The sequence below is a fragment of the Neolamprologus multifasciatus genome, chromosome 7, assembly GCF_963576455.1.
Source record: "Neolamprologus multifasciatus chromosome 7, fNeoMul1.2, whole genome shotgun sequence".
Lineage (NCBI taxonomy): Eukaryota > Metazoa > Chordata > Actinopteri > Cichliformes > Cichlidae > Neolamprologus > Neolamprologus multifasciatus.
In genome coordinates, this window is record NC_140445.1 from 17,328,045 (window position 1) to 17,353,943 (window position 25,899).

Below are 25,899 nucleotides of genomic sequence, written 5' to 3' on the forward strand. Positions count from 1 at the left end.
AATAGGACTACAGCGTTAGAGACACAAATAAGTCCACTCTCATTTAGTCAAATTGTTAATATAAAAAAAAGTCACCCACCCTGGTTTGCACAATGTCAAAAAACTTGTCATTTTGGTAATTGCCACCATTTATTCCACAAAATAAAAGCTTGATTTTGACACATGAATTAGAGGCTTTCGGTGAGGTACAAACCATCACTGGTTAACAAAAATGGTCAGACAAAAAGTGCCAAAGCAATTGTTAAAACAGTAAAACAAGTTTTGAAAGTTTTAGTTTATGCTGTGATCATTTTTTCTGTTTAGTTTTACTAACTAACTAGTAGAAAATGTCACCCTGTATGAGAAAAAATATAAGCTACAGGGAAATTGTAACTTTGAACGTTGGTGCCCGCATAGCCTGAGCAACACTGAATGCATAAACATGCTCTGTCTATTAAACAATGCTTTGTTACAGATTTATGTGAAACTAAATATATATTTATTTATTTAGTCCTAACCCACCCACGTCCATGCTGATTTAATCTGTAGAAGTTTTTTTTTTTAAATGTATTTAATTAAAAGTATAAATGAGCAAACGTTTACTAGAAATATAGCTGAAAACATGAAGCCTATAGAAAGGTAAGACATTACTGACTGTACATGTGAACATATACAAACAAATACACAAAATAATGTTTCCTTTTTTTGGCCGCATGTCTTAGGATACATTATTTGTGTATTAGTAGATGATCATTTCTTTCTTTTATGACCTTTGTGTTTTCTACTAAAATCTTTTGTGTTTACATCTTTAATAAAATACATTTAGAAAAGAAAACTATATTAATTTATACCAGCAGAGAAGTTTTAACCAAGTAAATGCAACACCATTATATAGAGCACATTATGACAAGCCAGACAGCTACACATCTTGCAGCTTGACTATCTATATTTTTATTGCTGCCAAACCTCCAGTCCACATAGACAGTCCTGAATTTGGAGTCGTTTGTTGTCTTATGATCTGCCAAATGAGAGCTGGAGCATTTTAGCCTGCAGCAAACTAATGCTAATAAAACTAGCTGTTGCCCCATGTGATCCATAAATCAGTGTTAAAGCTTTAAACAGAATTGTGTTTATCAACTGCTGTGAAATGCAGACTTGAATTATTTACCTTGCATCACCACATCATGTGGAGGTGTTTCAGTCTTTGGGTCTAAATTAGACTAATTTAAATGGTGATCAGGCTCAGAAACTTTAGTTAAACATCTTGGCCTTGCAATATTGGTCATTTTTTCTAATGGGTTAGATGTTTAGAAGGTGCTCTATGAAGGAATTAGTCTTTAATTGGTCAATGAGTTAGCTTAGCCTCTTTTCTTTCCTGACCGATTTTTTTTTTTTTTTTAACAGCTAGGAACATCGATTGATTGTGAAATTACACTTAGACTTGCGACAGCTCATTTCAAAATGAGCAAATGTTTCATCCTCAGCAGCTGCTTGTGAAACCACTTATCCTTGTTCTGATTCGCTGTGCCTATTTCAATTGATTTTGATCTTGCATTTACATGAATGATGCCTTATTAGACTTAGACGAGTGCTATTGATTGGTCGTGCAATTGAAGCCTTCTCCCTTTTAATACTGCCTGTTTTTCATTTCCCACAAATACTAATCCTACTGATAGGGATTAATACATATCAATAACACAGTGCCCATCCCTCGTTCATGCATTGTTGCAAAAAAGAAAAAAAAAATGTTAGCAACTGTGATGGAAGTGTGATGCATTGGCTTGGTTTTTGAGTTTGGTTTCTTATGTGTGAAAGCTTGCAGCTTATTAGACATAACAGTCTGTCACTTCATGTTGGAAAAAAAATAATCCTTACATTAGAGTTACAAAAGTCTCACTGGAAAAGTTGCTGAAGCTACAGCATGACTACCTATATAAGAATGTGTTATACATTTATTAAACATCATTTACTTGATCATAATTTGCATACTGTGATAAAAGAAGAAGCACGGTCCAGACCAAATCGAAATAACAATTAAGCTTCATTTTATTAAAGCAATAGTGTATAACAGTACTTAACCAAGGCACTTTAACAAATCGTCAGGTAATTGCGAGCAGCACTGGTGAAAAGCAACACTTCAAGTCACAGTGCAAAAAGGCAGGTGAGAGAGAGGTCAAGTAAAAACCATCGATTAACACGCTTGTGGACATCACAGCGAGGGCAAGCTGCACATGTAAGGGCACAGCCCAGATAATAAAAGCTAGCTCCTGGTTGAGCAGATATTAGATGATAAGACAGGTGAATTGTTCTGAGTGACGCCAGAGGCCCCTCGCAAGCAAAACAATTCTTTCAAGTCCACAGCCCCCTCAACCCCCAAAAGAGTTCAGGATGTACTTCACACACCATTACGCTCAAAAACAAGATGGCAACCAAGCGTGCAACCTGTCAATTTTGCCCACTCACTCATCCAGGTATTGTAGCGAATGGCAGCTTGCTTTATTTCTGTTTTTTTATTTCTTTAAATAGAAATTGTTATAATTTGTGCATTTTTAGAGCAAAACTGTACAGGATCTATACAATGGCTTGGGCTTTTTACATTTTTCAAATCTGCATAATCAGGAAGTGGAAGATTTTTGCCTATTTTTATACATCAGAAGCGTATAACTCTTGTGTGATGTTCTTTTGGCCAGTTTGGGGTGGTAGCGGTAGTGGGGGGTATCTTGTGGTAGCTAAAAAGCTTTGAAGTCCTGTTATATGAGGAGCCAAAGCCTAGAGGGTGGGTAATTACACGCAGATTCCTGCAGTGCTCAACGTGATCTCAAAAAGCTTGTACTCCACTGCCCTCATGAACACACACATCAACTCAAAGTGAAAGGAACTGGCAGATTCTTTGAAAAGCACAAAAACAATTAATCCTACTTCCAAAAACACCATGCTTATACACAAAAGTTTAGCTCTGTATTTACTACATTGATGGCACAGAGCTGACTCAGACTCCAGTAATAAAACTCCATCCATGCATCTTTCTAACATCCAGTTTCTGCCCTTACCACTCTAGTGAAATTCCTGGGTCACAAAGTCTACAGCTATGGCCAGCTTCTCTTCATCACCTTTGCCTCTGAGACCCCCGAGCTGCTGCCCGACCACATCGCCCTGGTCCTCGAGGGCTCTGGAATCACTCTGTCTGCTGACCTTTCATCCCAACCAGTGCTTGGTTATCACCCTGGCCTCACACCACGGCACTCTTTCACCATCAGGTACAAGACCGCACTGAGAGGTTTCATAATTTTTGAGTGTTTGAATGTGTTCTAGTTTTTGTCCCTCTAGAAAATATCAAAGTCTTAGCTTATATGTTGATATGTTTGTTTTGCTTTGAATCTGTGCATCTCCCTGTCGCCTGAGTCACAAGAGTATATCCTATTCAGTACCGATTACAGCTCACCCACGTTGACTTTGCTGTCACCGTCCCAGCAGAGTGTCAGGATATGAACGCAGTGATGAGCCAGCTCCCTCATGCGCTGGCTGTCATGTAGATCTAGCACACGTTGCATTTCCATTTTTACATTTTATACATATAGCAGATGGTCTTACCTGCAGTGACATGTAATATGTGGAGCAGAGAAAATGCATCCAAAATTCACAAAAGTGATACTGATAGTAATTCTATTGGGTCAAAAGTGTTATTTTGGTCTAAAATCATTGGAAAGAAATCAAAGAGTTAAACAATTAAAAACTATAAAGTAAGGCAGAATCTTGTGGAAAAAGGGGACGTTAGTCCACAAAAATAGAAAAGCCTTGAGAATTTATCGAGTGGAAAGAGAGGGCATATGAGGTATTTCTTTAATAGAAGAAACTTGTAAAAGTCGGATGTTCTGGCTGGAGTAGGGAGGTCACTCCACTATTAAGCTCAAGGAGGCAGAGAAGGGGGGTCGGGCTGGAAGGATGACCAGGTCGTAGCATGGAAAGGAGAGCTAAGTGGATTATAGCGACAGCTTGCAGAGCACTGGATGGAGTGTAGGGTGTGTCTATAGCCTGGAGGTAGAGCGTGTATGCAGACAGTAGTGGTCCCTTTGCAGCCTCACGTGCCAACACCAAGGCTTGAAATTAGATACAGGCTTCCACACATAGCTAGTGGATGAAAAACATTATTGATTTCCATGAAGAAAATTGGTCTGTTGAAGGAGCAAATATAAACAGTATATGAAAATGGTCACATAAATATCAGAGGCGTAAACCTAAGTGAAACCTAAACACTGTAGCTCAGGTGCTTGGATTGATCCCCGAGTCCTCCGTTCATGTGAAGGACTGGTATACTGGTATACATCCTTCTTTTTTTCCTTTTTTTGCAACATATTGATACTGTTTGAATAGAAAATAGAAGTGCTGTATGAATGTGTGCGATTGGATGAAAAAGACTTGTGATGGAAGGCAGTTTGAGTGCTCAAATTGAGTAGAAAAGCAATATATAAGTATCAGATGATTTACAATTTCCACAGTATTTGGATATGAGCAAGTGATGATCCAAGAACAGAAAAAACATATATTTTCACAAGCTGTAAAGTAAGGCTTGAGTCATGATACTGAAGCCTGCCACCGCAATGACTTAACAGTATAAGTAAATCTCATAAACTGAAGTAAGAAACCATCTTGAAATTGTGTGGAAGTAGTTTAAAGCATTTATCTCCACTCATACATGCATTTATATTGTACTGTCTTGACTCCTTTTTGAAGGGAGCCTCTTATGCTTTCTTCCAGCTATATACATTTATCCTGGGACTCCACTTCTTTCCACTTGAAACTTCACCAATGAAGTAAATTTCACATCACTATTAGTCACTTTTATACATCCATCCATCCATCACTTATCTGGGTATGGGTCAGCAGAGACACCTAGACCTCCAAGGTGTTTGCAAGTCAACCAGAGATGTAGACTCTCCAGTGTGCTCTGGATTGTCCTGTGGCCTCCTCTTGGTAGAATGTACTTGGAAAACTTTGCCTTTCAGGGGGCATCCCAGTAAAATGTAGAACCAGCTAAACTGGCTTTGATGAGGGTCAGAGTGTAGACTTACTGGTAGTGGTGCAACGGATCACAGTTGATCCGTAATCTGAACCAATCCTACTCCACGGTTTGGCACGCACGTGATCCAAAGATTTGAAAAAGAAGGAAAAAAAGTATGTGTATGATGCGCGTGGTCAGTCTGTCAAGCAATAGTTATGGCCGGCGCTGGCGGTCCAAGTGGAGGAGCAGAGGAGTTTGCGGCATTTAAGCAGCCCTTTGCTGCCCAGTCCGACCGGGCTAAAGCTATTACAAAAGCTACTGGGGTGTTTAGCTGCAGACGGGAGGCCGTATTCCGTTGTGCAAAACAACGGGTTTAAACTGTGATGAACGTGCTTGAGCCACGATATGATATCCCGTTGCACGTCCACTTCAGTGACAAGATCGTTCCAAGCATGTATGAGTAGGAAAAGTTTAAAGTTGTGGCTGAACTGTCCCAGGCATCTTCTGTTCCCCAACTACAAATGGGTGGACCCCCAGGACAACGGAAAGCTACGTAACCGTGACCGCTCATTATATCACAGCGGAGTGGTAGATACAAAGCCCTGTACTGCCCCATATTGCCCTTAATTTGTTTTTATATAATTGCGTGGAATGAGTCTTGAGTTGAATGTCTTTAATAGGCAAAAAATACTTAAATAAGTTAATGAGTAAATGTTAAAATTCTTTTTTTTTTTGCTGATCCGAAAGTTGATCCGATCCGTGACTTAAAACCGCGATCCTATCCAAACCGTGAGATTTTGTTGCACCACTACTTACTGGTAAACTGGCAGCTTTGCTTTCACACTTAGCTGTCTCTTCATCACAGCAGACTTGTACAGCATCCCCATGACTTCAGGTGCTATGCCTAACCTCCAACACCTGTAGCAGCAAATTGTTCACAACCCAAAGTGAGCACTCCACTTTTTTCCAAGCTGAAAAACAGGATTCGGAGATGTTAATTCTCATCCCAGCGAGTGTTGCATATATCCAGTGCAAACTGGAGGTTATTGCTCAGTGAACCCAAAGAATCACAACCACACCCAAAGGAACATACTCCAGGTCCATAAATCACATGTAGACTAGCTGGCAAGCTATCACAAATCCTTGAATATTCTTAAAGGGATAATGAGCTGGTCCAGCATACTAGGACCAGAATGAAAATCTCATTGTTTTTCCTGGATCCAAAGTTTGACTATTGGAAGAACTCTTATCTCCAGTACGCTGGCATAGACTTTCCAGCATGTGATGTTCTGAGGAGTGGCTGAGGAGTGGCTGAGGAGTGCGATGTTCCTGAAGCTGGAATCTATCCTCTGGTTCCTTTTCTTTTCAGCTCCAAAGCATGTTAAGCCTTAATGAAGTCAAGGAAGATCTCATCCACCAGAGGTTACTTGCAACCATTAATCAATTTCAGACTTCTAAAATAGTCTTGTAAAAAAACATAAACTAATTTAAATACTTCAAAGAATTATAAAGAACACAATACAAGCATTCCCTTCACAGAAAACCATTTTGTTCAATGAAGTACAAACACAGATTAAACTGTATAGGCTCTGGTCTGGGTCAGGCAGGCTCCTGTGAAAGGACAGGAAAGGACTGGTTTAGAGGGGGTCTTACCTTCTACTCCAGACATGATTCCAGCACTAAATTCTATCTACAGATGAACAGTTTGAAGACCGCGGGAGAGTGAAGATGTCACATATCCTATCAGTTATAGCCAAACAAATTGCAATATTGGCTGGATGACAGAGACCAGGAAGAGCTGTGAAGTGGAATGGGTGTATGGGCACAGGCAGTCTTCCAAAACTTCATTTTGTAATTTATATTCAAAGTGTTAATATTAATTTTTAATATGAATGAATATTAATATTTTGTTAAAAGATACAAAAGCCCTTTACTGACAAAGCACTGATTTCAAGGACCATATGACAACATACACACACACTGCAATATAAACAGGTCTGTGAGGCCCATCATATAGTATGCTCACACTCACACACGTGTTTGAACTGGGGAAAAATTCACAAGACCATAATGTAACACTAAGCTTTTCTTACTGTCTGTATTGTGATTCAAATTTCTCATTTAAATTTCAAACAAAAAAAAAGAAAGAAAAAAAAGCTACAGCTTCATTATGGGCTCTGTTGATGAAAGAGTCCTCTGTGAAGTGGAAGAAACAAAACTGTTGGCTTTTGGCTGTTGTTGGTCATTTCTGTAGTACTTTCTTTGAAAAAGTCAAACAAATATAGCTATTCTAAACAACCAAAACAAGTGGAAATCCTATTTGCAGTGTACTCCAGAGCACAGCAGTGGAAAATATTTTTCAAGTTTCAAGCTCTCAGACCCAAAGCTCTTTCTGTGTCTGTGTTTACCATGCAAGAAAATCCATTCCTCTCCATTTGACATCAATCAAACCAAAGAGAAGGAAAAATCGAGCACTAAAAGCAGGGTAACGCCTAAGCTTTCGGCTCACGTAGATTTCATGCACATATGCAGACCTCATTATTGAATCTTGTTTAATACAGGCAGCCGCTATTGTGACAGCTAATGTGACAGAAAATCAGAAAAGAATCACAGCAGGTCATACAGATTAACAAAAATATTGAAGCTGTTGGTGAAACTAGAGGATGCTTGGTATATCAACTCAAAATGGAGCTAACTTTAACTGTAGATAACATGCCCAGAATGTGCTGTGTAGGTACAGACAAGTGTGAAGTCACAGTTCTATTCTCATCATTCGGAAGTGTAAAGATTTGATGGTTGGACAGTTTACTGAGGGAAATGAAAGTGTGAGTTTGTATGCGCAGAGAGTTTAGTTAATGGCAAAGTTAGGTTTGAATGAAATACTTTTCCCATATTTTTAATGATGCATAGAGTTAATGCATCTCTGACCCACTGCAACCCTTTGCTGTTAACAGCTGCAGTTTTAATGTTTGAGTAGTTTCACTTACTAAGCTACTCTATAATTCATACTGTAGCCTCCCACAACTACATGTGGAGGCACATTATGTCTTGTAGCAATCAGATCACATTTACATGCAGAGAAATATAGAGATAAACATAAACTTACAGAGCGGTTTTATGCATTGATGCGTCTTATGGTAAATCTTTGTGATGTGTAGATCTTGCAGGCAGGTGATTCATATTGCAATTTGAGGGAAGCAGCAACTTTTTGAACACAGGAATCACAGGTTGGATGTTGTGATGAAGATGGCGGCAATCAAAATCAAGCTGCTTCGCAGTTCCTGCCGCAGAGCTGATGGTGTTTACATTGCAGCAGTCTGCTGTTTTGTTTTCTTGGTGTTGCTCTAATAGATTATAATATTCTGTGTGTATGTCAGTTGTAATCATTTGTGTTGTTGATTAGCATCTCCATTTGGAAACTGAGACTACGCGCTGATTGAGTTGTCTTGTGCCAGCCTGCAGTTTCTCTTTACTGCATTAAGACCCTCAGCTGTTTTTGTTTTTGTAAACAAGTCCCGATGATGATAGTGAGAGGATTTCTTTTTAGGGTTTTTCTTTTTTCTAAATGAGTCCAGTATGTTTATGTCAGTATAAATATATATTAGAAGTTATACTCCTGCTCTATCTTTCCTCCTGTACCTACTGGAAGAAAAGATCATATCCCTCAATAAGAGAATTTCCATGCACTATAAATTAATAAAGTCCATTTTCTGTGCAATAATGCACTCTTAAATTTAATTAAAGTGAATTAACTTTATAATTCAGCTGTGTTCACACTGGAAGTGATTCGCTGTGCAATCAGAGACCAGACAAACTGAATGACATTTGTTGATTCAAGCTGCTATGGGCAAAATAAACGCTGGACAGGAAAAATTTTCTTAATTTCCAGGCATGTGATTCAATAGACAACCAATGAGAGTGCAGGACACTGTTTACTGACATAAATACATTAGAGGCTTATCAAGGTAACCAAAGCCCGAAACATCCACAAGAAACCACTGCCATCACTTTAAAGCTGACGGCAGATTTTGTCCTTCATCACTTAGCTTGAAATCAAGTTAAGGAGTGGCCTCGATACAGCCACTGCAGACAGGAACAAGGGGCAGGAACAAATGTTGTTGGGGTTTTTTAAACTATGGGTATATGAGTATTATAGCATATTATATGATGAGGCAGACAAAGAAATATGAACATATCCTGAACTCTATTCTGTGGATTCTCTGGCTGTTCAGTGTCTGCCTGTCCAGCATACTAAAAAGGCAGACTCTTAAAGTATACGTCACTCCATCCTAAAAAAGCAGCCTCATGTCATCGCTCATGAGCTGCCTTTCCAGCTTCTAGTATCATAAAAAAAACAACATTTTTTGATGACACTGACCCTCAGCTATATATTCACAGGCTGAAATCCTTAATCTGATCTTTTATCTAACATTAGACTTCCTGCAGTTCTACCCGGATTCATTCTTGCCCTTCACAGTAAAGCTGCAACTCTGGAGTCTGAATGACCGGAGGCTGTAAAGGTGAACCCTGGCAGGGAAGCAGCGTTGTAATCAGTCACACTGTTGTACTAATTAGGCCTGTCAACCTGGGGTAGTAGGTGTAAGCAGCCTGGTCTCCACAATGAACCTCTTCAATACTGGGCTTAAGTTATTCACTCTATTTTTATTCACTTTCCCCATTTGGCCTGCCATCTTGTACCAAGTAATCCTCATCCCACTCCACACCTCCTGCACACTGTTTTGTTGTAGTTTGTCTTCAATTATGTCCCTTTGTATCAATCTTTTATTCTCCTTCTCAGCACTAACAGACCAGCTTAACTTCCTCCCTATTGTCAGCCCTCAAACCCCTTTTCTACCCTAAGACGGGATTTCATCTCCTTTGTTTCCCAGTGCTTGTTTAAAGTGAAGCAAAGAAAACAGCTAACCGTTTAATGAAATTGAAGGGTCTACATAAAAAAATACAATGTTATGTACCTGGGGGACTCTGCTTTGTCCTCTGTTTGTACTCCACAGACCATGTTCTATTCTGTTAGCTCAAAACGGTCCTGCAGTGCCTCCACCGGGACCACACTCTTACAGTATCAGTAGCAATATTAAGTTGTGTATTGGCACCCATTGAAAAAAAAAAAACATACAAAAGAGGCAAGGTTTAATTTTGAAGAACCTGAAATAAGCTACAGTAGGTTACAACATTCTGAGTAAGCTGTACTTTGCTAGAAGGGAAGTTGCAGTGGTTCAAATTGGAGATGATTAGAGCATGAGCAAAGAGCTGTCCAGAATCCTCAGAGAGGAAAAGGCTGATTTGATGGATGTTGTGCAGTGTTAACCTGGAGTATTAGGCTGTGGTTGCATTTGAGGCTGTGCGCAGACATTGCTTGTGCTTGTCTAGAATCTCACTATGGATGTTGACAGTCTACGCAGGAGTCAGTACTTGTGCAGTGTTCTCTGTGATGGTGGAAAACTGAATCTGACAAAGGACAGAACAGTGTTGTTGGCATTGGTGTGGTGGGTAAAAGCAGAGATACCCATTACAGAGATGCTGAAGTTTTAGGTAAGGGGGAAAGCAGAGAGAATGTATTTCTGCTAAGGCAAAGGTAGTATAAAAGGAAAAACAGGTATCTGTATTAGTGTACTGTGTGTATAGTCATGTCGCTTTGACTGCATATTTACATTCATTACATAGTTTCTGTTTTTGTGCAGCTGTTTGCTTCATCTAAAGTCTGTATCCACTCTAATTTCTATGTTGTTAGGCTGGTAAGGATGGTAATTAGGTGCGTTTCACTTTTGAATACAAAATACAAAAGAAAGCGATTTATTTCCTTCAAAAATATATTCAAAAACAACATCCAGTGTTAAAGCTTCCCATTCATATGCAAACTATGAAACCCACCTGCCACTGCCATTGACACAAACATCAATACAAGAGCAGTAAATTTAGATCAGAGTAATGACTATTATCATAAACTTACCATCTCCTATTACCAGTTTTATTTCACTTTTTATATAAATAAATACATTCATATAATTCATATACAAATTTTGGTATCAATCCGATACCAGGTACATATAGGGTAGGTATTGCTGATACTAATACCGATACTTTTATCTTATACAGGCAGCTTATGTAGGGGAGAGCATTAGTGTGACTTATGACCACTAAATCACTGAGAGTTTTACTTTCTACAATACTTTGTTAACAAAATAAAACACTTTTTTCAGATTTTTGTGTCTTTTGAAACTGGGTTTTTGGAGACCTAGAATGTAAATGTGCCCGTCTCTAAAGCACTGTGGTCAGCTTCAGTTGCTTAAATGTGCTGTAGGCTATGAATAAAAGGACGTGACAGTCAACACAAAAAGCTTCAGATATTTTTCATAGTGCATGTTTGAGGTATACTTTTTCATTTCCACATAAATATTTAATTTGGCACAGTTCGGTGTGCTTTATACTGAACTTGGAGGATACACATAAAGTATTGATTCTACCACGCTAGTATTGATCCAATACCAACACCAGCAAATATCAATACTATTGATGATTTGATCGATCCGCTCACCTCTAAGTCCCACCCCACACTTTGGGAAGCACTGCTCTACAAAGTAGGTCATTCATGTTTTCCTCCAGTCAGTTTGCATAACTACATTTAGCAGCATTATTTAGTTTCTGTGCTTTGTGTTTACTGTTATTTATCACTCGCTAAAATGCTAACATGTTAAGCTGCTGTGGTCAAACTGCTTAACATCTAAATAACAGCCTCGCCTCTGAGAGCATGTGAACTTATTGGCAATAGCATTGAGCTCAAAGCACTGCTTTAATTACAGCCTCACAGAGCTGTTACAGCAGTAGCTGCTAAAACTGCATCCACACTGGAAGTGATGTGGCCATCAGAGACCATAATACACCAATAACATTTGGCGACTTCAAGCGACTGCAGGCAAAATAACTGCTGGCGACATGAAGTGGGTAAGCGAGACAAATTTCAAATTCAGCTTCTAGGCAACCAACTGAAGCGACTACCAGTGTCAGTGCAGGAAACCGCTGATTGACATATCAGGGAACCGGAGACTGAAATGTCCACAAGCGACTAGTAGTCAGTTTCAAAATGGTGCACACTGAGCAAATCGCTTCCAGTGTGGACACAGCTTTAATATGCTTATTTTCAGAGTGAGCTACACAGCACAGATGGATAAAAATCAGTTTATAGAATGTAACACCACAGTAAACAATAATATGTATAAGATAATATTTTAAATAATGAAGGCCGCTTTTTTGCTACCTGTAAACTGCCACTATATTAACTTTTCTTAAAAATTGTGCTTTTAATTTGAAATGTATCCTGTAGTGAGCCCCTTCAACTCATCATAAAAGACTGAGATCTACATGATGGCGCATTGGTGTGGTAGTTAGCACCACATGGTCCAGGGTTTGAATCCACTACAGCTTGCATTCATCTCCCCACATCTTCATCAGCTCTCTCTGGATATTTCTGCTTCCTCCCCGAAGGTTTTGCAGAGCTGATTAATTGGTGACTCTAAATCCTCCATAGATGCGAATTGTGTGTTTATATGTGTTAGTCCTGTTACAGATTGGGAACTTGTCCATTGGTACACTGTCTCTCACTCCATGATAACTGGGAGCAGCTCTTTGACTCTGAACCTTCACCCTGAATGGGATAAGTGGAAGAAAATGGATTGGTGCATGAATACCAAGTCCAATTCTGCCCTCCCTTTAGCTCTTTGTTTGGTTCACTTTAAATTCATAGGAGGGGGGGGAAATCGTTTTTTAGCTAAAACTGAAACACTCAGTACTTTTTGATCAACAATAATAATCAGAATTAAAGTTACAGTTTCTACTAATCATGATGCTCCAGTTTTTATTCTTTCTTGACTTCTTTTTGACTCACAGTGCCTCTTACATGATAAACTTGCAAACATTTGACTTTATAAGTTGACAGTGATCTACAATATTGCTATATCTAAGATCTGTTTGCTTTGAAAGGGAGCTCTTATCTGTACTCTTGTGTGTAATCTTATTATGGAACAGTGGCTTAGGTTTACCCTTGTTTTTTAAGCTGAGAAGAGCATGTCTTCTTTGCCCAGTCCATCAAAAAAGGATTCAGCCCTTCGTCTGGCACACTGCTTGTGACTCTCTGTCCAATTCTTCCCTGCCTATCACTGGTGTCTGTGCACCAGTAATGACTCTTCTCTTACCACCAAAAGCCCTGGCTAAAGGGACTTGTTGATCCTCTCTCTGAAATGCAGTGGAGCTTGGGGAAAGAGCCAGTGATTAAATGTTCTTCTCCACAGTTCTCCACAGAACTTATTACTCTTGTCAGGTACATGCTTAGATGCACTTCGCTGCACTTCGCTGTATCATTCCCTCGATTTCTCTTCACACATACATACACAAATAGTTTAGCATTTTATTTTTTTATGTGCAACAATTAGATGCAATACAAGCATTAAAAATAATTGCGCTCAGAAAGTGGAAATATATGTGCTTCTAAGTGTTTTTGCCAAAACTCGGCGAAAGCATAAATAAACATGAGCATAAACACACGCGCCAAATCTCTCCTGAGTGACAGCATCTGCATTGAGAAATGATAAATATCTTAACCTGTTAAGTGGCTTTGTGTTCCCACTTGATAGCAGAGATCATTTCGGAATCAGATGAAGAAGAAATATATGGAAGCTCAGGGATTCAAGCGGAGGGGATTAATGAGAGGAGGGGGGTGAATGGCTTATATGAGGTAGCTTTCACTCTTCTCTCTGATGTTCTCTCTGTTCACTTTTTGTTCCTTTGAAATTAGTAGGAGGAGAGGTTTTATTGCCTGTAGCGCTTTGTGTACATCTTCACCATGTAAGCTTAATATTCATGTGATAAGATGCCAAGCTCTTGCAATTCATAACATAAAGTATCAGCGCTTCCCCATTTTAAATGCTAAAAGTAGTCTTTCAACAAACTACATAGATGAATGCTTGTGAAAAGTAGTTTTGGCTTATTTATGATACAATGACCCTCTACAGTCCTGTTTGAGAAACTTCATATAGACTGTATATAAAAGATGGGCGTATATGTGATTTCCACTGGGGCCAGCTGCATCATATTTCAATGCTTGTAAATCCATGGCTCTCTCTACCTCACAGCACCAACCATATAGTTTGGAAAGGCATACGGGTCAGGAAATTTTCAAAGACCTTGTGTAAACTAAATGCTGTGTTTCTGAAATGTTTCTGGTGTGCAGAAGGCGTAGAAGAAATATTAAAGAACAAATCTGCGTCACAGACCCACACCGAGTATATACACGGTGTTAGCCTCCAGGCATCCTTTCTAATGGCAACAAGGGGATCGCTGTTGTTAGAGTTGAGTGCCCTCAGTGGCCTAAATGCTCAAATCAGAACTGCAAGTCCACAAACCAATTTGCAACTAAATGATGGCTACATCTATTTTTTATAGTCTATAACATCACTCTCGCTCTCTTCCAAAATACATAAATATTTTATTTTATTCCATTACAAGCATATATTGTAAATATCTTTGAGTGTTTGCAGAACATAGCTTGGTCTGAAACCATCATTTACTCCAAGTAACTTGGATTTAATATGCCAGTTTTGGGGTCATGTATTTGTATTCCTAGTAATTAAAATGAACCTCATAGTTAGTTACTTTAATTAGACAACGGCAGATTGGCACAATGGATAGCTCATAACATGTTCCCACATGTATGCCTGTATCTTTTGGTATCTACATTGCAGCCATGTACTTCATCATTCCTCTGTTTTTTATACACTGCTTGTGTCTTTCTATCTTGCTCACCTTGTATCTCTATCTGTCCTCTCTAAGGGCACTTGTGTGTGCTCGTGTGTGTTTGTGTGTGCCCGCTATTCTTTTGGGCTTTTCTCTCCTGATGATCTCCTCTCATCCTCCGTGGTGCAGCCTTAATTACAGTGTGGCTCTTCGCGCTCTGCTTGGTGCTGATTAAAAAGGACACTGACGCTCCATGGGGAAAGCATGACTGGGAGTTTGTTCACTTTCATGCACACTCTGCTTATCGCTGTCTGACCAGCTCCATTACCATGGCTTTGAGGCCCAGTTTGTAATTGCCTCTCTTTATTACTGTGCCTACATGTCAGGCCAGGGAACAAGGACCCGCCGCATCCGGCGAGAGTGTGTGGCAAGCCAGGAATGCACGCACACACATACACACGCATAAACATGCACAATGTGAATCTGAATGCTACAACCCAGGCCAGGCAGAAAACAAAGCATTTTCAAAGTGAGCTAGTGTCATGCTGAGAACAATTGACCTAATAAAATAGAGGCCCTCAAACACTTGCACATAAAAGGCCTGACTTAGCCTGATATGGTTAACAAACCAAAGGTTTGGCAACTCATTCTTTTAAGGTTCTTGTCTGTGATGACAAGGTTTTGATTTTATAATGTATTACCAATTTCAAATAAAAAAGACAGAAAGGGGCACAACCATCGTGTTTATTCTTTTTTTAAACAAGCGTGAACAATGACACTAGCTTTGAAAAGGCATGGCGCTGTTTTTAACATTGAACACATACTGTAAAAGATAAAAGCCATCCACTAGTTTGTTCACTCCAATTATGAAGCCCGTATTTTAGCTTTATTGCAATTGTTTTTTCATTTATTTAATTATTTATTGAGTATTGTGCAAAGGTCTTGAATCAGTCCCCATTTCTTTATATTTAGCTAACAAGGGAAACAATTTTCAACTAAGTAATGACCTGGCAAAAAACCTGAGAGATGCACCTGGTCCTTCAGATGATTCCTCTACTGTTTGTGAAGCTTCATCCCAAATGCTCTCAGTGGAAGAGTCGCTAGAAAGAAATCATAAGGCCTTAGGGCTATTATTATCATCATTATTATTGAATTTTGATTATTATTTTTAGTTTCCCAAAACACTAAAAGCCACAAAATGCTCAGAATTACAATTAAATAAACAAACATAAAATAAACAATATTAAATTCAGTGTGTCGGCTTTTATTTTATTTATGTTTCAGTATTCCAAATATTAACTCACAAGCTTATTAGAATTTTACAAGCAATGTTTTTGCTTTGAACACAGTATTTCCATGTATGTTTCCTATTTATTTGTCTGTTTAATTTCTGGAGCTGGAAATGACCATATTAGGACATGGTTAAAGCTAAGTTTTCACTTAATGCTAGCAAGCTTGTTTGGCCACAGACCGCATATTTGTTCATTTGTCCATTTGAGGAACTACACTTCTTGGCACTTCAATGTGTACTATATTCTTTAGTCCTAGGTTGGTACACAAATTAAAGCTGAGGCTAATACAAAGGCGATATTTTCAGAATAAGTTAAAGTGTTGGACAAGTTAAACTTTTTGGGGTTGGTGATGGTGCTGGATGAATTAAGCAACCCCCGTATTCTAAAACAGGTATCTAATGGTTTTAAAGCTAATATCAGTTTTGGACATTCAAATTAAATTTTAAAGCAATAGCTTTAAAATAGGTGTAATTCTTGCTATTTCATCCTTGGTATTTTCTGTACTATAAAAATGTTTAGTGGATTAAATTCCATGTATTGGGACGGCGTTTGTAACCGCAGACTCGATAGCTTGACTAATGGAGCATATTTTTTATTAATGGGAAACACCATTTGGTAATGATGCAGTGCTGAGTCCCATATATTAGACAATGTTACCTGTAAGTCATTCCTTAATGGAGAGTATATGAATATATCACTTAATCCGTCTGTTCCTTACCTTTGGGACCTTGACACAACAGTGGGTGAAAAATTTTCAACACAACAACACGGCGCAGAGCTGACACAGCACCTGTCATCAAGATGGAAAGTACGCGTGATGCCAGAAGTAAAACAGGCAGATGTCAGCTGTGCTGACTGCCTTAGCAGAACATCCTCCAACAGATGGCAAATCTCTGTGATGAAGACCCTGAATATATGTTGAAGTCAGCATATTTACATTCGGTTGTTTTCTTTTTTGAATTGTTTTCTGTGTTTCATACCAACTTTTAGGGGCGCATTATGGGAAACATGGGGAACAAAGTTAAATGTGGAAAATGAGCTAAAAGTATTAAGATTGAGGTTGTAATATTTTTTAAAGATTACAAGTTGAAGTATGAAGAACAAAGCTGACAATCCAAGTCAAAGTGTAACCTCTACTGCATGGCTATCTTGACAAAGTGCCTTGGGCTCATGAATTAGTAAAATCACATTTCAAAACTGGTTTAAATCATTTCTCTTTTAGCACATAAACAGTGTGAAAACAAGTGTAAGAAACCCGAAGAGCTTGTGCAAAAAAACAGCATCTCTGGAGAAAGAAAACCCTCAAGAAAGAGTTGGTTGCCATGATGTAAACTGACCTAGACGGTCAAGACATATGCAAGGATCATATGATCTATCACAAGAGGCAATAAGACAGTTGATCGAATTGTTTAGATTAATCATATTTTGTATGTGTAGGACACAAATCTCTTTTTACTTGTAACATATGTCTCTGTGTATATAGGTCTGGATGAGCCAGTATGATTGAATGAATGAACATTGTCAGCAAATCTTAACATCTATATGTTTTTAGAAATCATTTATTATAAATCCCAATTCTTTGGATTTTCATATATAATAGGTTAATATTATCTCTCCCCTAAAAATACCATGCAATGTTCTCCATTTGCATGTGTTTCATGTGTCACGCTGACCCAACAGTCTTTAAAATTTGTTCGACAGGTCACTACATTCGAAATTAAAATTTTGAGAAAGCCCTGCAGGCCTTTTAGCAAATATTAAATAAACGACACGTTTGCTGTTTTTCTTTTTGACAGGCTTGATGAAAACGAGAAGAGATTTAAACCTGCGCTTTCTGCCTTTGACTTCCAACTCCTACTTTACAACCTGACGGCTCTCAAGATCAGCAATGCTGGGGGACACAACTGTAAGTGTTGGTTATTGTTTATGAACTTGTCCCAACAAGCATATCCAATGCATTTTTACATGACTTACACTGGAGCCTTAAATGGGTGGTCATGTGTATGTGCTGCAGGAGCAAATAAAATCTATCAAATCTATTTTTCTGAAAGCACTATTTACAAATAATGCCAACATTTAGAGGCCTACAAAATTACTAAAATCATTGTTTTTTATGACCGTTTTCTGTAACCAGACAGGAACACATTATTCAAGCTGCAGCAGAACTTGCTAGTAAATCGGTGTTGGTGTTTGTGCTCGAGGAATCGTTCAACTGTCCCCTATCTGGCTCTGCAACAGAACAGGACATTTATTCCCAGATGTTTGCAATGAGTTCTTGAAATTTGATAGTTTGTATTGTAATGAACCAGCGGGATCTGAGAGGCATTACGGTGGATTAAAGCGTGGAGGAGACAGAACAGCTGGACAAAATCACCAGCTTCCTCACACTTACTTACACCATTTTAATTAGCTGCTTGGTGCAGGCGTCACCACACAGACTCTTATGTAGTTCCACATGCATGGCGTTTAGGCACAAAAAAGAAAAAAAAACCCACACACAGGCACACTCATGCATATTCCATCAAACTGTTTTCTGTACCCACCCACCTACCTACCCACATGAACGTGGTATCAAAGTCAAGCACACAGTTTACACTGCATCTTTTGCACATTATGGGGGAGAAACTGTTAATGACTTGTGTTAGGTCTCAAACTCATTCTCAAACAGTGTTAGAAGTGCTTTATTGCTGCAGGCGGTGCAAGAAACTTTAATATCCAAACCCCATAAAGCTGTCCTCTCATCATTCTCATCTCTGCCTCTCACATTTTCCTTCATTCTTTAAAATTCTCCCTGCACCACAGAGAGTCTGTTATTAACAGAACTGTATTACTTAAGTGACAGTATTGTCTTTAGGTTGTTAAGTCAAGGCTGTGATGGCAGTCGCAGTAAAGAGCTTTTATTTTCCCCGCCACAAAAAAAAATTAGGTTTGAAAAGCAAGTGTGGCCATATTGAGAGTTTATGGGAAATCAATGGCTTAATGGTTAAATGTACAGGCGCCTAAGGGGACCTAAATTGTCAGAGTCTGCCAGGCTGCAGTAAAGTCATTCGTTGCAAGTAAAATCTCGACTGCTCTGACAAGGTTTCCTGCAGAAAAAGGATTGATGGAGAGAACTTGCACAGCACGACTTAAAATGGAAGGCTTTTAATTAACCGAAATATAGGCTTCAGTATCTGAAAACTCTTTTAATTGCACATTTCCACCCGTTGAACGAGCTAATAGAATTCAGGAGCTACTGGAGAGTAAAGGGTAGAGGCTAAGGCAAGTCGCGGAAAGGGAAGAGGACCGGCTTGCCTACTGATTATCCCTCAGAGGTGTAAATGAACCGTCTTTCATCACCGCTCAAGGAATCTCTGAATCATGGCTTGTTAGATGTCAAGGTCCATCCTCTCCTCTGGTTCTTCCACTGTCTCGCCCCTCGCCGTTTCTGCCACTCAGGTCATTATGCAGTCGCTCATCCACACTTGGTTTATTCCTTATCTGACAACTGCTACATAGTCATACGTGCATAGAATCTGTCCGTCTGTCTGGCTATTGAAAACGGACACGGTAATGTACACCAAAAGTAATTTTGTGTTCTGCGGCTGTGGCTCAGGCAGTAAAGGGTGAGAGGGATACAGTTCAGCATGGCCTGCCCCCATCACTATTCATGAGAGGAGAGCGGGATCTTGAAAACCCCACAGGAACTGCACGTTTGACATACCTCCACAGAGTCTCCTGTCTGTTTTTTTTTCTTGTCTTGCTCTGCTGCAGTGATTTATTCATTTGCTATATCAAAGAGTCCCTGGATCACAAGTGTACGTGTGTGGGCACGTGCAGGCACATGTGTGTAAGCAAGCATTAAGTGCGCCATTTATGGCCGTGTGGGTGGATGAATCGGTTATTGTGTTAGTGTGTATGTGTGGGTGCATGTGTGTATCTGACTGTAAAATGTAAACACAGGCCAAAACCTATAATGAGACAGGGAGAGAGGGACGACACTGCAACAAATGCTAATAACCTACTGCTTAACAAGATGCAGAGGCCTCCCACTGTCACCACCACCACACACACACACACATACTTGCACCTGTCGCTTATTCCAGAGAAAGATTTGTATTAACATCTTTGACATTCCTCCTTTTCCTTCCTTGCCAGACACATCACAGCTCGCAGGAGTAACCATGACCTCAGCAGTCGTCTCCGCTGACCCAGCCTTTCCTCCTGCTCTGTGGGTGGAATCCTGTTCCTGTCCCCCGGGCTTTGCGGGCCAGTTTTGTGAACAGTGTGCCCCCGGATTTACCCAGGAAGAGCCTGCTAGAGGGCCTCTCTCGGCATGCGTTCCATGCAACTGCCACCAGCATGGAACGTGCCATCCAGAGACAGGTAATAAGTGAAACATTGACATTGCGTTGTACACAGCTGTGTTCATGTGATAAATTAGAAAAATGTCAGGAATTCATAATGAATTTGGTGCCACTTCACTGACAGCCAGTCAGCAGTATTTCTGTTTCAGCGACTCCAGCTGAAGTAGGAAAAAAAAAGCATGAAAATGTTGAATTCATAAGTCAAGCGCATTTCATTTTTAAAGGTGCACTTCACTAGTTTCACAGTCAACGTACTACTTATAGAGAGTGTGCCACAGTCTGTCAAAACAGCTTTTTTTAATCTTTCTGTGTCTTTGGGGAGCCTTGGTTGTATACAAGAAAACATCGTGAGTATCGGTCAGAAATGTAAACTAAAGTTTGGAGAGTATAAATTTAAAAAAGAAAACACATATGGCAAACTTCACATGGAATTCAGAAGTCAAGAGTGGTCTAAATAATATCAGAATAATCCTTTTTAATAGAGGTGGATTTCTGTAAATAGCCTATAGCTCGCTATCTATTTGTTCATCTGTCCATCGTCACAGAGTCCATTTACTGGAGGTCTGTGGCAGGGTTTTAATAGTTTTGCAATTTTCATTAGTTTTTATTTTTATTTAGTTTTGACTTCAGATTTTCAATTTTATATCAGTTTTAATTAGTTTTTACCAATTGTTTGCTAGTTTAGTTTAGTTTTTATTTTTTGAAAATCCTTAGTTTCAGTTTAGTTTTGATTAGTTTCAGTTATAGTTTTAGTTGTGTTTGCAATAATTAAGTGTAACAAAATCCCAGTTTCATCATATCAGTCATTCTCTTCTGCTCATCCTTGGGTATGTTGCTATTCCAGCTACCATACCCTGCACCCTGGACAGGTCGCCTGTCTGTCGCAGGGCTAACACGCAGAGACAGACAACTCACATTCCCACCTATGGGTTCTTTAAATAAATAAATAAAGGCAGATGAACAACCATTGATACCAGGCAACTATAAAACGTATATCTTGGCCCCAATGAGACTATTAACTCTTGCAGCACCGGGTGTTCGTAATTGTGGTTCAAGTGAATTGATAAACTTTTTGAAGGTAATTGACTCACACAGTTATGTAGATATCCCAGTCCTGTTGTCTCGGGATGCATCACGCTGCCTTGCCTGGGGTTAGCTTCTGTTTTCTGGGGATGAGGGTTGAGTGTGCTCCCTTACCTTCTCAAGGTAAGCTAGGTTAGCCTTCTTGTGTGAGCTTTTCAAGTGCACTTTAAGGTTTGTGGGATTTTTTTCCCTTTAGAAATGTCCCTCATAATTTGTCTCTTTCCACTACAAGACACTTGGTTTATCCAAAACACAGTCATATTCGAAGTAATCCCAAATTGGACTCTGGCGCTTTCTCCCGACTTTTCCTGACATGATTCTGCGCGTGGACGGAGCAGCAACACAGACGACTCGACTAACGTACTTGCCACCTGCTGGCATAATGAGACACAGCAAGAAAAAAATCTGGAAACTAAACTTCATTTTCACCCTTGACTATTGTAAGACACGCACACATCAATGAAAACTAAACACATTTTTGCTATAAATTCAGTTAATTTTAGTTAGTTTTGTGAACACTCATTCCAGTTTTAGTTAGTTTTCCTTTTTTTGTTTTTATTTTTATTTCCGTTAACGAAAATGTTTTTTCACTTCTAGTTTTCGTTATTTCGTTAGTTTTCGTTAACGATAATAACCTTGGTCTGTGGTGAATCTATGTAGAGCCAATGCGGGCTATGCCGATGGCAGCAGGCAGGGAGGTAATGGCGTCCGGTTTAGAAGTGCAAAAAAGAGTCCATGCACATCCTCCTCATCCTAGGGGGCAGGTGTAGAGCTGAAAAAATGCAATAAAGAAGTAGTAATGGTTCGCATAATGCAGTATTCCAGATTCCTTATTTATTGCATCTGGTAATGTTTGTGAATCCAATATCTCAAGAATGAAGAGACATAGGAATTTCAAATTGATACCACAAGTGTCTCTACTAAAAATCCCGGGCAAGGTCAAATCTCAGTGACCTCGATCTCAAGGTTCAGGTCAAAGGCCAGGCTTTCTGAAAATCTTGTGAATGCAATAAGTTGAGAACGAGGCAACGTAGGATTTTGAAATTGATATCATAGGTGCATCTACTAGGAGGCTCGGGATTCTAGTATTCAGCAAGTATTCTTGCAATTGATTTCACCCAGCAACCCTTCCACATTTTTTCCAAATCATCAGCAGTAGCAAGGGGGTCACCGACTGGTCTCTAAGCCTGTGAGATTGGGGCCTTATCCAGCTTAGAGTTGCCAGGGGGGTCTGGATTCTTTCCCAGCATACAGTGGAGAAATGTTGAGTACACCATGCTAGTCCATCACAGGGATAATGGAGAAACACACACATCCACACCTACAGCCAATTGTGAATCACTAATTAACCAAAAATACTGTATTTGGGCTGTGGGAGGAAACAAGATGAGCCTGGAAAAACCTAGAAGTGTGTTTCTCATCTCCTTTTGTCCTAATTCTTGTCTTACTTTTTTTTGTCCTCTTGCTGAATGCCCACTGTACCAGAATATTATTATGATAACTGACTGCTAATTGAATACTGTTTAGATGCTGATTTCAGGAGCACAATGTTTTACATTGTCAGGCAAAAGAGCACTCTCATTTGCATGTAAATTTGCAGGGATAGTAATGTAATTGAGAATGGAAAACAATAACACAGCACTGGATAGGAAAGAAAAAAATACATGTAAACTACTGAGGCTAAATGCTTTCTATTGCAGTGTAACAGGAGACAAAAAGGTAAACAAATCAAAATACATCTTCCTATTTTGTGTCGCCTCCCCCTTAATATACTGTAATATCACACATTATTACTCCTGTTTCTTCTCCAAGGGCACGCTTTAGCTTCAATGTTTTTCTCTGAGCAGAATCAGAAATGATTGTAACTCTGTGTCTCTCAAGTGTTATAAAACTGTAAAAAAAAATAATACTCATGACTTAAACCTGTAAAGTAACAACCGCGGCAATCTCTTAGCAACCAAAGTAACCGCAAGGTATTTTTTGGTGCACCACCGTATATCTCTTTGTGTCCAATTTAAGCTAGTGATAGCAAGCAAGCTACCAGAACCGTTAATTAACTAGTCCGGGACTACATATCTTGCCAGCAATTTGCCAGATTTTGAATTCTATGTATGACCTGTATCTGAGTGATGTTTAAGGGGCGTCAGTAAATTTAAGCCTCGAAGGTATAAAACACCTGCCTATGCTCTGTAAGTCGGGGATCGGCGCTGTCTGCGTATAGCGGCGGTCTCCCCACGCGTGTCATTAAAATCATCGTTTGACTCCACCCGGCCAGATCAGTGTTGTTATTATGAAAGTTGATTACCTCCTGTATCCCTCCTCAATATTGAACCTAACAAAACCCAGAAACTTCCAGCAACCACTCAAAATCAGTTAAGGAATACTAAGTTTACCAAACATCCAGTCAGCAACAGTCTCTATGTAGTGTGACTTGAAGGAGCGAAGCTAGCTGGGCAATATATGCTTTCCTTGAAGCTTTGCGTTTCACCTGAAAACAAATTTACTGGTTGATCACATCAGCCACTCCATAACAATGCAATTTATGAAATGTCAGCTTTTCTGTACTATTCTACATTTGATGACCTGCACGTTGAAAAAAATAACTTTGGAGAGTTAAACTCATCTTATAGAAAAACAGTAAAATGCATTTTGCTGACAAAAACAAATCCAACTGACATTTGTCGTAATTCCCAGCAGCTGTGTCTTGTCATTTGCCTAAATGTGCTAAAACATTATTTGCAAACAAAGAATGAGAAATGCTCTTTCTGATAGATAAGAGTAACAAACCACTGTGAATAATTTCACATATTGTTATGACAGCTTCAAGTGTCAATTCAGAATCAAGACAAAATAAGTAGAAAAGTGTCAATTTCATTGTGTCATATTCGAGTACAGTTTTACCGTTAGTCTCATGTGGAAGTGCTGTCGGAGGCATTACTAAAAAAAAAAAGTTTTGCACATTACTCATTACTTTCCTTAAAAGTGATGTAGTACATTACTTAATTACCTGCCAGATAAAGTAATCAGTTTCGCTGTTTGCTACATTAGTTACGCATTACCAAGCCACTTAACAGTATAAACCTGAGGCTACAGTCCCACACACTGACACAAATCCCTGTCCTGATGACGACAAATAGGATCTTTCTTTTAGTGTTTGCACATGAACACAAAACCAAGAACACAAAGAGTTAAAAGCCAGCCCAAAGAGACTTCAAAGTAGTCACCACAGTGATTGTGCAGATGCTTGCAAAGAGTCAAAGTTGTGCTGTTTCTGTCCAGGACATACCATTCACTCCTTGATCCAAATATCAATGATATAGATGCCAATGCTGGCATTACTATCGGATCGACACTAGCATCAAAAGGTTAATACTGTGTTTCTATCCCATACTGTATGCAGCCCTCTGAATTGTGTTAAATAAATAATTGTTTTTGGAAATGAAAAAATACACCACAAATATGCATGATGAAAGATGTCTAAACTTTTTTGTGTCCTATAACACATTTAAACAACAAAAGTGCTTTAGAGACATTCCAGGTTCTACAAAAAACATTTTCCAAATATATGACAAACTGTAATGTGTGTTTTGCTGCGTTAGTTATTGTGGAAAGTAAAAATCACAGCAATTTAGCTGCCATTTAAAATGTGTTCCGAATATCACAATTGATGATGATTCATCTCACAAATCATGACACACTGGTCTTAGGTTAGGTTAAAGTATCAGTATTGGTATCCGGAGTATTGACCCTATATTTACTTTGTATCAGATTGATACCAATATTTACAGTACCACACTAACTCTTGTCTTTTTTTGCAATAAAAATAAAAATAATCTCCACAGTTAAAGACATAGATCATTATTTTCTTCCTTCCTGCACGCAAACAAATCAGCTGATTAGACTGCAAAGGCACAGGATGAAAAAAAGCATGGTTGTGTTTTTTTATTTGATTTGATTTTTTTTGCTTTTTCTTTTGTTTTATTTATTTGTTTATTTGCTCAATATTTCTCAGATAATTGAAGGAGCTTTGTAACGCAAGTAACATCATAATTCTAACTATAATGTCATTACTGTATTTAGCCCAGTAATGTGTTACATTACTGTGTTACTGAAAAATGTAATGGGATTTAAAATTAACCTCCTAAGACCCAAACTCTTTCATGGCATGCATTTTTAAATTTCTCTTTGCTATTTGGGCTTATTGTGACCTGATGAATGTAAAAACAAAGAATTTTCTTTTTACCTGATATAGTTTCTAAGAGGAGGATATCAGGCCCTTGTAGAGCAAAATTTAGTATTGTGTTCCAACCCCAAAATGATGTCCAGTACAATCAACAGTAGTAAATACACACAGAACAAGCAAGTATTCAAATCTACTACAAGTGATAAAAAAAAGTAGTACAAGTAGTAAAAAAAGCAAAAACCACCAAAATTCTTGAAGTTCTTTGTCAATAAA

The 25,899-nt window shown here is 38.9% G+C and overlaps 1 protein-coding gene across 1 annotated transcript in view; it reads left to right on the forward strand.

Moving 5' to 3' along the window:
- The window catches only part of lamc3 (laminin, gamma 3), a 139,378-nt gene that overhangs the window by 77,501 nt on the left and 35,978 nt on the right, over window positions 1-25,899 (forward strand). Inside the window, exons 10-12 of the mRNA XM_085166147.1 lie at window positions 3,038-3,236; window positions 17,811-17,920; window positions 20,152-20,379. Of these exons, the coding sequence (XP_085022273.1) occupies window positions 3,038-3,236; window positions 17,811-17,920; window positions 20,152-20,379 (537 nt within the window). The remainder of the gene's footprint in view (window positions 1-3,037; window positions 3,237-17,810; window positions 17,921-20,151; window positions 20,380-25,899) is intronic.